This window comes from Telopea speciosissima, chromosome 9 (genome assembly GCF_018873765.1).
Source record: "Telopea speciosissima isolate NSW1024214 ecotype Mountain lineage chromosome 9, Tspe_v1, whole genome shotgun sequence".
In the NCBI taxonomy this organism is placed as follows: Eukaryota; Viridiplantae; Streptophyta; class Magnoliopsida; order Proteales; family Proteaceae; genus Telopea; species Telopea speciosissima.
In genome coordinates, this window is record NC_057924.1 from 2,891,787 (window position 1) to 2,906,364 (window position 14,578).

The 14,578-nt window shown below is 41.2% G+C and overlaps 1 protein-coding gene across 1 annotated transcript; it reads left to right on the forward strand.

Annotated features, from left to right (window-relative positions):
• The first annotated feature begins 10,067 nt into the window (after positions 1–10,067).
• LOC122639824 (N-acetyltransferase 9-like protein) lies at positions 10,068–12,055 on the forward strand. The gene is made up of 6 exons (XM_043832817.1): positions 10,068–10,273; positions 10,398–10,469; positions 10,722–10,809; positions 11,325–11,457; positions 11,684–11,722; positions 11,901–12,055. Exons 1-6 carry the CDS (start codon positions 10,099–10,101, stop codon positions 11,979–11,981), a joined length of 588 nt encoding a protein of 195 aa, XP_043688752.1. The 5' UTR covers positions 10,068–10,098; the 3' UTR covers positions 11,982–12,055.
• The last annotated feature ends 2,523 nt before the right edge of the window (positions 12,056–14,578 follow it).

A 14,578-nucleotide genomic window follows, 5' to 3' on the forward strand; every position in this document is an offset into this window, starting at 1 on the left:
TTTGTGCAATCCCCACTAAGGCAGAGATGCGATCAGCCCTTTTTGCGATGGCTCCTCTCAAGGCGCCGGGCCCTAATGGTATACCCCCTGCTTTTTTCCAAAAGTTTTGGGACTTTACACATGAGGATCTGTTCTCCATTGTCAATACTTTTTTTGTGTCTGGTAGTTTACCAGCACATTGTAATGAGACTTTGCTTTGTCTAGTTCCAAAGTGTTCTAACCCTAAAAGTGCAGACCAGTACCGACCTATTAGTCTATGCTCTGTCGCTGTCAAGGTGATTACCAAAATCATGGTGAACAGGTTGAAGGGGGTGCTTGAAACTTTGATCTCACCGGCTCAGTCTGCTTTCATCCCTCAAAGATCGACCTCGGATAACATATACACGGCCCATGAGCTCTTCAACTATATAAATCACAAGAAGAAAGGCAAGCAAAGGCTACTAGCTCTCAAGCTAGACATGAAGAAGGCATATGACAGGGTGGAATGGGAGTTTGTGGATAAGCTACTCCACCGATTTGGCTTCTCCACTCGTTGGGTCAACATGGTGCTCTCCTGCCTCCGGTCCGTTACTTATAAACTCCTGATTAATGATGCGATGCGGGGTACGATGATTCCATCACGGGGCATTCGGTAGGGCGATCCTTTATCACCTGCATTGTTTATTCTATGCTCACAGACGCTGAGTAACGTGGTTGCTAAGGCTGGAAATGAAGGCCTCCTTAAAGGGATATCGGTACGGAATAGATCAGAGGCGGTTACTCATCTCCTCTTTACTGATGATTGCATGTTATTCTCAGAGATGAAACTTGCAAGAGTGTGCCATCTTTGCGAGTGCTTGGAGATCTACTGCAAAGCTAGTGGCCAGGTTGTTAACCTGCAGAAGTCCTCCTTGTCGTTCAGCCCAAATGCTCCACCCAAATTCCGTCGCTGGTTCTCCCGGGTACTAAAAGTCAAGTACAGGAATGGTCCCAATAAGTACCTGGGTTTACCAACAGCCTTTGGGACATCTAAAGTCAAATTATTTCAGGAGATATCTGATAGGGCAGGAAAGAAATTTGAAGGTTGGAAGCATCATTTACTCTCCTATGCAGGGAAAGAAATTATGTTGAAGTCAGTGGCGTTCTCCCTCTCTAATTATGCTGCTTCCCACTTTAAATTACCGACCTCGCACCACACCAAAATTAAGAAGGTGGCTGCAAATTTCTATTGGGGTGATGGGTCGGATAAGAAGAAGATTCACTGGATTTCTGGGCCACGTCTGTGCCGTTCGAAGGAGCGAGGAGGTTTGGGGCTAAGAGATCTAGAGTTGCATAATAATGCCCTCCTAGCTAAGGTTGCTTGGAGACTGTGGAGAGAACCAGATTCCTCTTGGGCTCGATTTATGAAGAGTATCTATTTCCCTAAATGTGATTTTATGGAGGCTGTGTTGGGATCTAATCCCTCTTGGGCATGGAGGAGTATCCTGGCTGGGTGCCAAGTCGGGAGAAAAGATCAATATTTGGGATGATAATTGGATCCCACAAGCACCTTGGTTCAAACCTGTAAGTATCGTGGTCCTCGCGACTTTTACGAGGCCTCCGTAGCCTTCGGTGGGATGCAGGCATATTATTGCTAGGTAATATTGTTAATATTCAAGAGTGATACCAGGGGATCGGGATCATGCATAAGGCACTATAGCAATGTGAAGTCGCCACCTAGGGTTAGGGCCTAGGACCCATCAAGTGTAACCCTATCCATTGTGAAGGGAATTGGGCTACTTGACTCCATATGGTCTGACCAGAGGTTCGGGTAAGGGGTCAGGTTACGAGTATGGGAAGATATTAGGCACCCACCTCGCCCCGGCCGAAACAGGTCTCTCTGTACTAGAGGCTACATAAGGACAAATGTTCTCTCTCTTTTATTACGGGGATGGGGGATATTACGAACTACATTCGGTCGTTATAAATTGAATTAGAATATAATAAACTACATTATGTACATGAAAAAAACATATACTAAAATGATGGAATACGAAAGGACTACATTGAAACAGTAAGAATGCAGTAATTATACCTGTACGGTTGTATTCCCTTGGCTCAGGGGAGATGGACGAATAGACTGACGCCGATTCCTTCTGGGCAGAGCAACAACACTTTTCAAGTGATTTGGTAAGGAGCAAACAGACAGAATAACGTCTGTAATAAAGGGGTTTTGACTGCTTGCCGTACACTGACGGGATAACAATGCCTAGGAGCGGGAATGCTCTATACTCGGAGAGATAATCAAAGGATCTATCCGCGCCGAGGAACCTTCACTCACTCACTTACTTCGTAGGAGAAAGGGATGAAAAAGGGTGAAAAGGAAGGTCAGAAACATGCATGGAGGGTCTCCAACCATAAAAAACCATGAGAAATGGGGGAAGGGGACCCTCCTATTTATAGGGAGGGGGGCCCTCTCCCTTGGGCCGGATAAGTCCTCCACGGCGCCGTGGGTGACGTCAGCAGGCTGATGTCACACCCCCTCATGGTGCAGTGAAAAACATACATAGATGTCGTGATGGGCCCCCACGGTGCCGTGGAAAAAGTCCATGGCGTCGTGGGAGTGCAATACCACTTTTTCTTTGTTTTTGGGCCTGAAATGGGCTATTTTGGGTTCAGAATGGTTTTGGGCTTATGGGTCAGGTATTTTGGGTCCAGAAAGAGGGAAAGTGCGTCGTCCATCGCCCATGTCCCGTTGTCATCATCGCCAAACAGGGGGTGACAAAAATCAGTGTCTACAAAACCCCCAGTTTCCACTTCTTGAAGAATGCCCGTTGACCCGAGTCTGTGAGTTGATAGACCAGGACAATCGTTGTTGGAAGGAGGTATTGGTGGACCGTTTCTTTCATCCCAAAGACAAAGCAGCAATCTACCAGATCCAACTAGGCTTCTTCAATTGTGTTGACCAACAGGTTTGGGGTGGCGCTAGGAAGGGAGGTTTCTCAATGAAAAGCGGCTACCACCTCCTTTGTAACCTGAAACAGGAGCAAGAGATGAATGCTGCAACTTCATCAAGGATCCACTCATGGGATGAAGTCCCTACTGAAGTTTGGAAGATGATATGGCAATGCGATACCCTTCCCAAGATCAGAAATTTTATCTGGCAAGTTTGCGCTGATGGGGTTGCTACAGCTGCGGCTCTGAGCCAACGACAGGTTCAAGTGGAAACTCTTTGTCAAAGGTGTGGTCTGGGGATTGAAACGAGCGCCCATATTCTGTTCACATGCCCGTTTGCAAAGCAGGTTTGGTTCGGCAGTTCCCTCTCGCTCAGGGTACCGGAGGAGGAGGGTGTCAAGGTGCACAACTGGGTGGGAGATTGGTCGCACTTTGCTGTACATGGCAAGCAGGTTGCCAAGGAGATCATGACAAGGTGTTCCTTCATCCTCTGGTACTTATGGATTGCCCGTAATGATTTACTGTTTGCAAGGAAAGTGTGGTACCCAAGAGAGGTTATTCTTACAGCGGAGAGGGCCTGTGTGGAGTTCCTGGAGTCATCCAAAGTTTCATCCTCGAAGGAGCCTGCAGTTAGGCCATCGGCTAGCCGAGTCTGGTCTCCTCCTCAAGCTGGATATTACAAACTCAATTGTGATGCTTCTCTCTATCAGGAGGGAAACCGTAGTGGGGTGGGGTATATCATACGTGACCACATGGGCAAATGCCAAATTGCAGTCTCGGACCCCCTCAAATTCACAAACGTGTTGGTTGGTGAATCGCTGGCAGTGAAGCAAGGCTTATAGGAGGCGATTTTCGAAGGGGCCTTGAAACTCAGGGTAGAGAGTGATTGCCAAGACCTGGTTACGGCCCTGATGCACCCAGAGAAGGAACCTGCGCTAAGTATTTGGCCAATCGTGGAAGATATTAGGCATCTTGTATCGTACTTTGATGACTGTCAGTTCCAGTATATTTCAAGGGTGGCTAATGTTGTTGCAGACACCCTTGCAAGGAGGGCCTAATCCATTACGGAGAATTGTTTGGCCCAATTTTGATCCCTACCTAGCTACCCCGTTTATGATAGACGGTAGGAGCGTAATCCGTATTTCTCAATAAATTTACTCCTTACCTAAAAAACAAGACGATAGAAGGTAAACTTGCGGCCGTGGAGCGCGTGTGAAATGGAAGCGTGTTTGAATAGAGTTTTATTATTATTATTTTTTTTTCTGAATCATGTGAATTGGTCCAAGAATTACAGCTGGATAGCTGGTGGTGGTTGATGCTTTGGTTCAACCAAAACATAACCTCCAAATGGCGACAAAACCACGTGACGGAGATTTTTTATTTAAAAAATACATTTAGATACCCTTAAACTCCCTGGGATGGTGGGACCTCTGACACTTTCTGACCACCGTACAGCGCAGTTGTGTTGGTGGTATATCACAGTCTCAGAGGAGACCAGAGATTTGAGCACGTGTTGAGTTTGGGGTGGTCTTCGTCCACGTCAGCTCAATCGTGCGACGCTATTGACCCCTTTGCCTTGCTTTATTTACTCTCCACTGGCCCTACCTTTCAATGTTTGTAACTTTACCTAATCTTTACCCCAAAAAATATGATAAAAAAAGTAGAAAATTTTCATGTACGGCAATTCTACCTAATCACGGGACCACAAGATAGCTGATGCACCAACCACGTAGAACTTATGTAGCCATGTAAAATGGCTTTTTTGCTCTTTTTGCCATTAGATCGTACCTAGACTCCATTGCATCAAAAAAAAAAATTGTACCTAGACTCCTATTCCTACAGAGTGGATGAAAGCATTCACTTCACGTACCATTATCCTCTTTTGTAACTATACGATGTAATACTCTATTGTGCGGTATAACAGAGGTCATGTGGTACAGCAGGTCTCACATGATGTACATAACCTCTATAGTCACCACACGATACAGTACTGCACTGTACAATAATTGCATAAGATAAAAATATTTCACGAGACAAGGTATGGTAAATTTATTCATTTTTTTTAATAGAAGACAAGGTATGGTAAATGGGTGATTAACAGCTGGGGTGTTAAACGGTTTAACGGTATTAAAGGAGACGTGTTTTTGGTTCAAAGTCTTAAAGGAGACTCAGTAAAGAATTATAAAATGACTTGTTTTTTTTTTACAATTTTTTCTTAAACGGGTTTCTGGTTTTGAACTCTTGTACTTTATTACATTTTTACATATTTGTTCTGAATTCTCAGTGTACTTTTCAAAATGAGGAGATTTGGTATAAGTATAATCGGTTTAATGTTTTGTAAATGGTTCAATTTATACTTCTAAACGGCTTAAAATTGAACTGAGCCGTTTATTAAACAGTTGTATTAATTCAAATCAAAATCGAATCATTTATTAATTAATTTGACGATTCTAGTTTAAATGGTTTGATCCGATTTATATATATATATATATATATATATATATAGAGAGAGAGAGAGAGAGAGAGAGAGAGGATTCTCTGAGCAAGTGATGTTGAAGAACACACCAATGAGGTGCGATAGAATGGTTTATACATATATTGAAAGGTAACAATGTCATTTTAAAGAGAGATTATCTTTTTCTTTTGGCTACTCTGGAACATTGGATAATTATCCATATAAAAAGTGAAGGTGATGTTTTCGAAAATCACAAGATAAATATTACCCATCCATTTTTTCTTTTTTTTTTTTAAATCTAAACCGTTTATTTTCGATTTACAAAATGGAGTATTTGATTGAAATAGATTGAAATTGACATTTGACTATTCTAGAACATGTTGTCTCTATCCATGCCAATATAAGAGGGTAAGAGTATTTGAATGAATGACTTTAAAACTTGATCTTGATGGTGTCGGGACCCACCAATCCACTTGGCTCCGACAGTTCATTAATAGGGTCAAGGAGGAAAGAGAGGGGGTTGTTGGTGAGATGAGCTAGGGTTCACGAAAGAGAACCATCTTGTACGTCTCTTAGGTGCACAAATGGAATCCACTTCAAAGTCTGATTCCGTCTGTGCGCTTAAGAAACGTAGACCTGAGCCAACCTCGTTGTTGATGTAGTCTTCGCTGCATAATCTTTTCCCATTAATTTATCAAAGCAACACAAATATTTGTGGACATGTACACTCTAAAGTCTCCTGCTATCATGTGAAAACTTAAGCCAAATAAAACTTAGGGATGTTATTCATGTAACAAGGATAGGTTATGTTTGGAAAAATAACAAAGTAGTAATACGTAGTGAACAATGAGATATTGAATGATCAATTAGGTGGGGCAAACTAGGCATTTCACTTTCTTTAATTAGAATCTCATGACAAATATTATAAAATGGCATATCTGTCATTTCATAACCTGTAGTTTCTATTATTGATAGTAAACTGCGAGAATTCTCCCAAAATTCCTTTCCCATCTCCGACCATATTCTCCCTGCTTAAGTTAAACTTCTCTCACTCGGCAGGGTTTAAGTTCTCCTTGAAGTGCCATCATATTTAAACAAAGAAAAGCTAGCAGTTAGTAGGGCTTTTTGCTATCGAGCTTAATATTTTCAGAGCCCTAGAAGAGATTTATTTATCTGTTTTCTAGGAAAAATACAACTCCCCAACAGGACAGAACCACTTCAACCGCAAACACAGAAGATGATTTTTTTAGGCCAAGAACCCTAACACAGAGGAATTGAAGAAACTAGAAGAAACTGAAAAAGAGTAAAAAAATTGCATAAGATTGAAACCCATATTAGGAGGGTTTCAAGCTTCGAAGTTCAAATATGCTTCAATAATTACAGACGAAAACCCAGCTCATGATCAATGGAATATAGGAAAAACATCAAAGAGAAACAGAGCAAAGTTAAGTTCATGCCAAAACCCAAAAATAATAGGAAAAGTGAAATTGAAGACGAAAGTCAATTTACAGTATCTTATACTTGAAACCCATTAAAAAAAAAAGCTAAATAAACCAATGATCATCACAAGGGAAGGTGAATACAGAAATCTTCCGAAGGAAAAAACCTACGAAGAACAAAACACTACATTTGAGGTAATTAAACACGAAAGGGGAATCACAGTGGACGCTACTTCTCGTTGGAAAGGATGTTGTAGCCAGAGATCGCAGCCGACCGTTGCAGCATCCGACTTTCCTTCAGAGTCTGATGACTGTGGCACATTGATACGCCGCTGCCTCAGTTCGGAGTCCGACAATGGCTGCCGCACGGTGTGAAGGGAAGGAGAGACTAGGATAAAGAGAATCGATAGACTGAGGGAGAGGGAGAGGAAGAAGGCAAGGGTTTTGGGGATAATTTAGAAAACTAGTTTTTAGCTACACCGAAAACAAGGGAGAGAGATCGGGTTCAGGGTTGGAGACGAGACAGATGTTGGTAGATGATTTTGGGGACGATGGGTTGTGGTCAATTACGTTTTAGTCATTTGTTATAATATTTAGTTGAAGTTGTTGATTTTCTTTGATTTTTCAGTCGGTAATATGATTTTACCCAATTATCCTTATAAGTTTATTTTCAATCATATCCTTAACTGTAATTTTAAAAAGGTAATCAGTGTCTTTCTATGTTTGGTTAAATAATAAACCCTTGTTACGTTAATAATGACAAATTTGAAGTTATGAAAATTCAAGACAATGGGAAAGCACAGAAATAGGCAAACATGCGTGTTGTAACCGAAGAATATATGCTAGAATCTAGATATGTAAAGGGTGGTTGATTTTAATTTATTTTTTTATATTTTGAATGTATAATCTTGTTTGATTATATTAGAGTTTTGCAAGAAATTGTTGTGTAGTGCTTGCATCAACACGGGAGCCAATAAGAATGCATACAAGAGCATTTGATTGAATGAATGATTATTAAAACCTTCCATCCCTTCACAGTTAAAGATGACGGGAGGGAGGATCTTCAGCTGATGGTTCGACGAGGTACTTGATCAGCTCCATGTTTGTCCAACTCCACTTGCAAATTAAGAAAACCTTTCTCCCAAGCTTTGATCAAAGTGCTCCAAATTACGATAGCTTCTCCTTGAAAGATGGAATGACTCAGACAAGGCGTATAAAAACCAACCATGATCATCTCTAAAGATAGCTCCTATTCCAACCAGAGATTGCTGGAGGGAAGCATCATAATTGGCTTTGAAAGTATTAGGTGGAAGAGCAGTCCAAGATGCATGAGAAGGGCGATTATTATGTGGTGGTGGTGGAGAGAGAGGGTTAGCTTGTAGATATTAGGGGTGTCAATAAAGCCCGGCTGGCCCGAACCCGCCCTGACCCCGGCCCGGATCCGACCCTGATTTTTCAACCTTGAAGGCGGGTTTGGATTTAGTTATAGTCTGGCCCTGACAGGGTTGGGTCAGGTCAGGGTTTAGATCCAGGGCTTAGCCCGATCCCGCCCAACCCGACCCTGTATTAATTATAAGTATATAATATTGCATATATATATTTTTGGTCTAATATTTATTTATATATATAACCTAATAAAAAATTAAAAAGCAAATGACAAAAAAAGCCCTAAAGGCACATGGGATTACAGATAAAATCAGGGTTAGAGTCAAGGTTAATTAGGGCCAACCCGACCCTACCCGACCCTATCAGGGTCAATCAGGGTCGAGTCAGGTCAGGAAAAATCCTGACAGGATCGGGACTGGGTTGAGGGTTTCTTGGCCCTAACAGGGTCGGATCGGGTCAAGTCAGGATTTAGGTTAAGACCTCTAGGGTTGGGTTAGGGTTTAGGGCAAGCCCGGCCCAACCCGACCCATTGACACCCCTAGTAGATATTCAGAAAAAGCAACTTCAGCTTGACATACGACATCTATGGGGATCCAATCCTTTGTCTTGAAGATCAGCTCATTCCTTGAGATCCAGATGGATGTACCAACAAATGAAGCTTGAAAGGGATAAGGCCTCGCGTACTCCTTTTTTGTCTCTTGAGAAAAAGGGATCCCATCCTTGTAGCCATTGAGGCAGCCCTAAGCCGCTCAATGCTGCTGTTGGAGACCAAGTAATTATACATCACAACATTTGTTTTATAAAAAGTGAAGTGCCTAACTTTAGGCTGCGAGTTTATTAAATTTAAGGGTGGGGGATTACTGTCAAGTTGCATGGTCCCTACACTAACGTAGGGCCAATGAGATTTTTCATTTCACGAGTGGGTAGGGCAATCATTTCGTTCTACTTGTGTGTAGGCGCAAGGACAATGTAGCGTGTTAGCCTTCTTTCTCCCATAAAAAATACCCAGTATTAAACTCATAAAATTCAATGTCCATGGTTTACCCAAAAAAAAAAAAAAAATTCAATGTCCATGCTTAGGGTTGTCAATTGGTGGTTCGGTCTAGTTTCAATTAGATTAAAACGGTTTTGGGTTGGTACTGGCCAAGCCGAAGCTTAATTGGTAAAATATGTATCGTTTTTTTCCCGGTTTAGCTCTAGTTTTATCGTTTTTTATTTTATCAAGCTGTTATCATTCTGTTTATTACTTTCGAATCGATTTAGTTCAGGCTATAACCTACGCCTTCTCAAAAAAACTTTTTTTTCTGTTCACTTTTTTTAAATTTCTCCTCAAAAGAATTAATGAAAAAAACACGAGTAGCATAAGTTATGGTGAAAAAATCCTCCCAAGCGCGCCAATGAGTGCTACAAACATTGGACGATTGGAACTATCCTTGGGGCGCATGCTGGACAGCTCCAACTGTCCAATGCGCGCTGGAGAGGATCTGGACTCTAGATTATGCTGCCTGCTTAGAGAGACTTTCCAATTGTTATTTTTGTATCATTTTTCTTTGGTTCGGTTTGCCTTTTGATTTCGATCCGGTCTATTATTTGGAAAAACCCAAATCGAATCAATAGACATTCAATTCGGGCTGAACCAATCGGTTTTGAAATTTAGCTGATCGATGGGACCCACCTTATGCGGGGGATGCATGGAGATGGCCCACTGTATCCCAGCCGTCCATCCGCCTTGCTTGCTTCGTACGCACACGAGCTCGTCTCCATGGCGTCGCCGTTTTTGTTTGGGGTTTCCGTTTCCCCTTCCCCCAAGTCCCAACGTTGTGGATTCCTTTCGACGATCTGAACTCTGAAGTGAGACCTGCTCAGAGGCCGAGAGAGTGAGAGTGAGATTAAGAGATAGAGAAGATGAGAGTGAGTTTGGAGGGCGAGAAGGTAACACTGGTTCCTTACAGGAGAGAACATGTGCCCAGGTACCATGAATGGATGCAGGATCCATCTCTGCTTCAAGCTACAGGTTCAGAGCCACTAACATTAGACCAAGAGTACGACATGCACCTCTCTTGGACTCAGGACCCTAATAGTAAATCTAATCTATCTTTTTGCTCTTCCTTCAATTTCTCTTTATCTGCTCTTTTTCTTTTAATCTTTTCTTAACAATGTCTTCACGATATTCTGTTCTTCCTTCCATGATTAATTAATTGCAGAGCACACTTTCATTGTCTTGGATAAGCAATTGGTTGTAGGAGAATTCTTCCATGGAGATCCCCATGTCGAGGGTAAGTAATTTTATTTTCTGGATTTCATGCATAGGGCTTTATTTTCTGGTGTTTGGAACTGTTTATTCTCGAGGTTTTAGATGGGATATCTACTGCGCTAGTTTCATTATCATGTTCTTTTTTATTTGGATATCTACTATGATTTTATCAAGTTAGATTAGTGAATAGAAGCTGAGTTGCTCAAATTCTCATGACTCAGCCTCATATTCATCAATTGCATATTTTACAGAGTGAATTCATTCTTTGTTTCAGCTATGGTTGGTGATGTGAATATATACATGAATGACTTGGACGATGCACAAACGGCAGAGATCGAAATAATGATAGCTGAACCTAAGAGGTACCACCACACACTATTATTTGAGTTCCACATACCCATGTGCTTTTAGCAGTCTTGATTTCCTATTTGCTGTACTTAGCTTCCTGTAAAAAATTTATGTTTGAGATGAGATAGCTTTCACTATGGGTGGCAGTAGTATCACTTGAGGTGATTTAACCAGAGTAACAAGTTTGTGATTCTAACATTTCCTTGCTTCTGTTTAGTCTGTTAAAAGAGCACTAGTATATTTTCCTCCATTTGAATTGACCTCAGGAGACTTACATTGGGATTTTAAGAAATCCAATATGCAGTCATGGATACCATTACTTGATTCATGGAAGAAGCCTATTGTTTGCCTTCCATGGTCTACGATTCAAGTGATGGTACTTGCTTACCAATTGAGGAGGGGTGTGTGTGGAGGGGCTAATTTCATTCATTTATTCTTCCTAGGATAGTATAATCAATTCAAGTTAACAATTGTGGAGAAATGGTTTTTCTTTCTTAAATTGCTTATCATCCTATTCTTGTCAGCATAGTCGTGGCAAGGGGCTCGGAGAAGAATCAGTTTTGATGATGATGGCTTTTGCAGTTAAGAATTTTGGGATCAACAAATTTCGTGCTAAAATTGCAGAATCAAACACAGCATCCCTCAAACTGTTCCGGAAACTGGTCTCTCTCTCTCTCTCGAAATGCATGCTTTGCCATTCTCTAGACAAAAAGACCTCCAGTTTTTATGCTTGTGGATGAAGTGAAGATGCATGTTTGTAGTTATGCATTCATGATTTCTTGTTGAATTCTCATTGTCCATGACCGTCCATTAAGTGGAGTAAACTTCTTTCATACACAAACTTCTCTTCTTGATGATTGAAACTTCTAACGTTCATTTGCTATGCAGGGCTTTGAAGATGCTTCTTATAGTGAGATCTTCAAAGAGGTAAGGATTGTGAGCTTCTTCCATGGTAGAGCATAAATAAAAATCAATCATTTATTTGACATTTGGAGGAATCATTTATCTGATGGTTCTTTGTGGTGTGCATAGAAGTGTAAACTAGATGTACTCTGCATAATTCTATCCTCATTGAATATTCTGTTCTTGTTGAACAATTTGATAGGTGACATTAGCGTTGCCAATGAAGGAGCCCAAAGTTGAGGAGCTGCAAAGTCTATTTGGTAAACTGATTATGCATTCATAGCTATTAGAGATCTGTCTTATCAAATATTGATTAAACACCTGAACTTCATCGTATCAATTCAAGTTATTTTTCCCATATGCACCATCTTTTCACTTTGAAGCTCTGTAGTGGTCCACTGTTGTGCCCCCCCCCCCCCTCTCCCCCCCAAAAAAAAGAAAACTCTCTATTGCTAGGAACTTGGACATCAAAAGTTTGACTAAAAAAATCCATGTCACATGAACCCTTGACGACAAACTATCACTCTGATAAATGAGTTCTTATATAGTATATGCTGTTATATTCCAAAACTTATAGCAACTACCTCTCGATAGGGTTAGTGTAATTCTCCTTGTTAGGAATTAACAACGCAGCAAAACAACGATTTGCAAAAGAAAAACGAAAAAGGAGATCACAGACATAAAACACAGATTTCTGTGGTTCAGCCAAGGTGGGGTACGTCCACGGCTGAGCGATAAGATGAGCTTCCACTATCCCCAATCATAAATACAAACCCTCAACCCCTATATATAGCGTCTCCCATAGTACAATATAAAGAAACCCTAATCCTCAAAAGTACAAAATTGCCCCTAGTATAAACGACTCCACCGCCGATATTGGAGAAGAATCACCAGTACTTCTTGGATTAAGATGAAATCAGGCTTCACCAATAACACTCTCCTCACATGAAATATTCAACAGGAGATCTAGGAAGAACATCTCCACAAATAAGTTGAAGTAACTGAAGTCTGAACATGAAATTTTGGAAAGTATTTGAGTTACAAAACCGCGAATTCCTCTGAGGGTGGAGGCTTTTCTATGGTCGTGGCATTGAGTAGGTTGCTGGAGTTCGATCATCAATAAAGTCTGTCCAATCTTGGCCCTTCCCTTGACAGGAAATCTAGAGTTGCAGTTGATTCAACATTAGCCCCAGTTGTCGGATGGATCTGAAGAACATTGGTTGAAACTAAATTTCCTGCTTGCCAGACATGATTAACACTTGTAGTCAATGGTTCACAACAGCAAAGATTGTCATTTCGTTGTTTGCATATTCTATAGTGATAATTGACACAGGAATACTGAGTACCCATTGATGGGTTGTATTTGTTTCTTGATGTTGGGTAAGCAATCATGGCTCCCATTTGAGTGTCTGAAAGGAATAATAGCTTGATGAAAACACACTTGGTTTCTCTGTTTAGTACAGGTACTGAGTGGGAAAACAGAGTAAGTGTACTAGTACTAACACAGGGGGAGAGTGCTCTCCGAGCTAGCGGAGTGGGGAGCCAACCAATAGGGGCAGAGAGGAGAGTGTCAGGAGAAGAGAGAGAGAGAGTAGCCTACAACCCCAGCTCAGAGACCTTTTTTCCCAAAAATTAAATGGAAGAAGAAGGTTCTTTGAGCAAGTGGGATAGCCTATACCCTCTACAGAGATTTTATTCCTTTTTTCTCTCTTAAAAAAATGATGACAAACCATGTGAGGAGTAGGTTACTCTACTTGCTCATAGATAACTTTTTCCAAATTAAATTTAACAGAATATGTGCTTCTATGTATTCATCACTTGGGTACATGCATATCGTACCCAAATAATTCCCAATTTAACAGAATATGTGCGTCTAACGTGAATAGTTTGTACAAAGGCCAATTCCCAAACAAATGCTTCAAAAAAACGATTTATTTGTGAACATCTAGACCCCATCGTCTTGCATCCTGCCCTCCTTAAATTTTAAGTTGAGCAACTAAATGCATGAACTCAAATTCTTCTTCGTCTTCCTCTAGAGTCAATCTTTCATATTTTGTTAAAAGTTAATTGTCAAGAGCTATTGCAGTAAAAAAAAATTCTAAGTGGGTCGTGCATTTCTCAATTGGCATTTATGAGATTAGAGAGTGACAAATCATAATTATGTCCGACCAATCACCAAGCAACACGTCATAAATCAGGAGAATGGCCGAACTGACCACTCGACCCGGATTGAACCATGCGAGTCCTGGACAAACCAAGTTGTGTCAAACCAGGGGCTCAGACCAAATATCGGGCGTGAACCCAAATAGATTACTCCGAAGAATGACTACTGAGTCGACTAGGTGACCAAGGTTGGGAATCGGCCTAGTCCACTAAGATAAAACCTAAAGCTTGGGCAACAAGCAGTTAAGCCCATGTGGTTAGTTAACCTGACCATAGCCCGAGCCAGTTAAGGTCACGTTTTCCTTGTGACTCCCAACTCAACAGGTGTCTAACCTAGAGATGACACCTACTCCTATGTGAGACTCTATGTACCATCTCCAATAAGGAAAATACCGATCTATCATTACAACCCTATAAATAGCAACGTCCATTTCAGGTAAAGGGGTCTCTCACTTCCTATTCTTTGGATTTGAGTCTTTTATCTGTTGCAGAGATCCAACTTAGGCATCGGATTATACTAACTGATTCAGGCTGGCACTCCTTTGTCTTGTGTTGTGTACTTGTGCAGGACACCTCAACCAAGTAGACGTTAGTTCGGATCTAACCGCAACAAATAGGTTGGGGCATTAGGTCACTGGGTCTTGCATACATTATCACCCACAGCTAATTACTATAACCAAAAGCTAATTCTCAATCAATAAAATGGAATAATTAGTT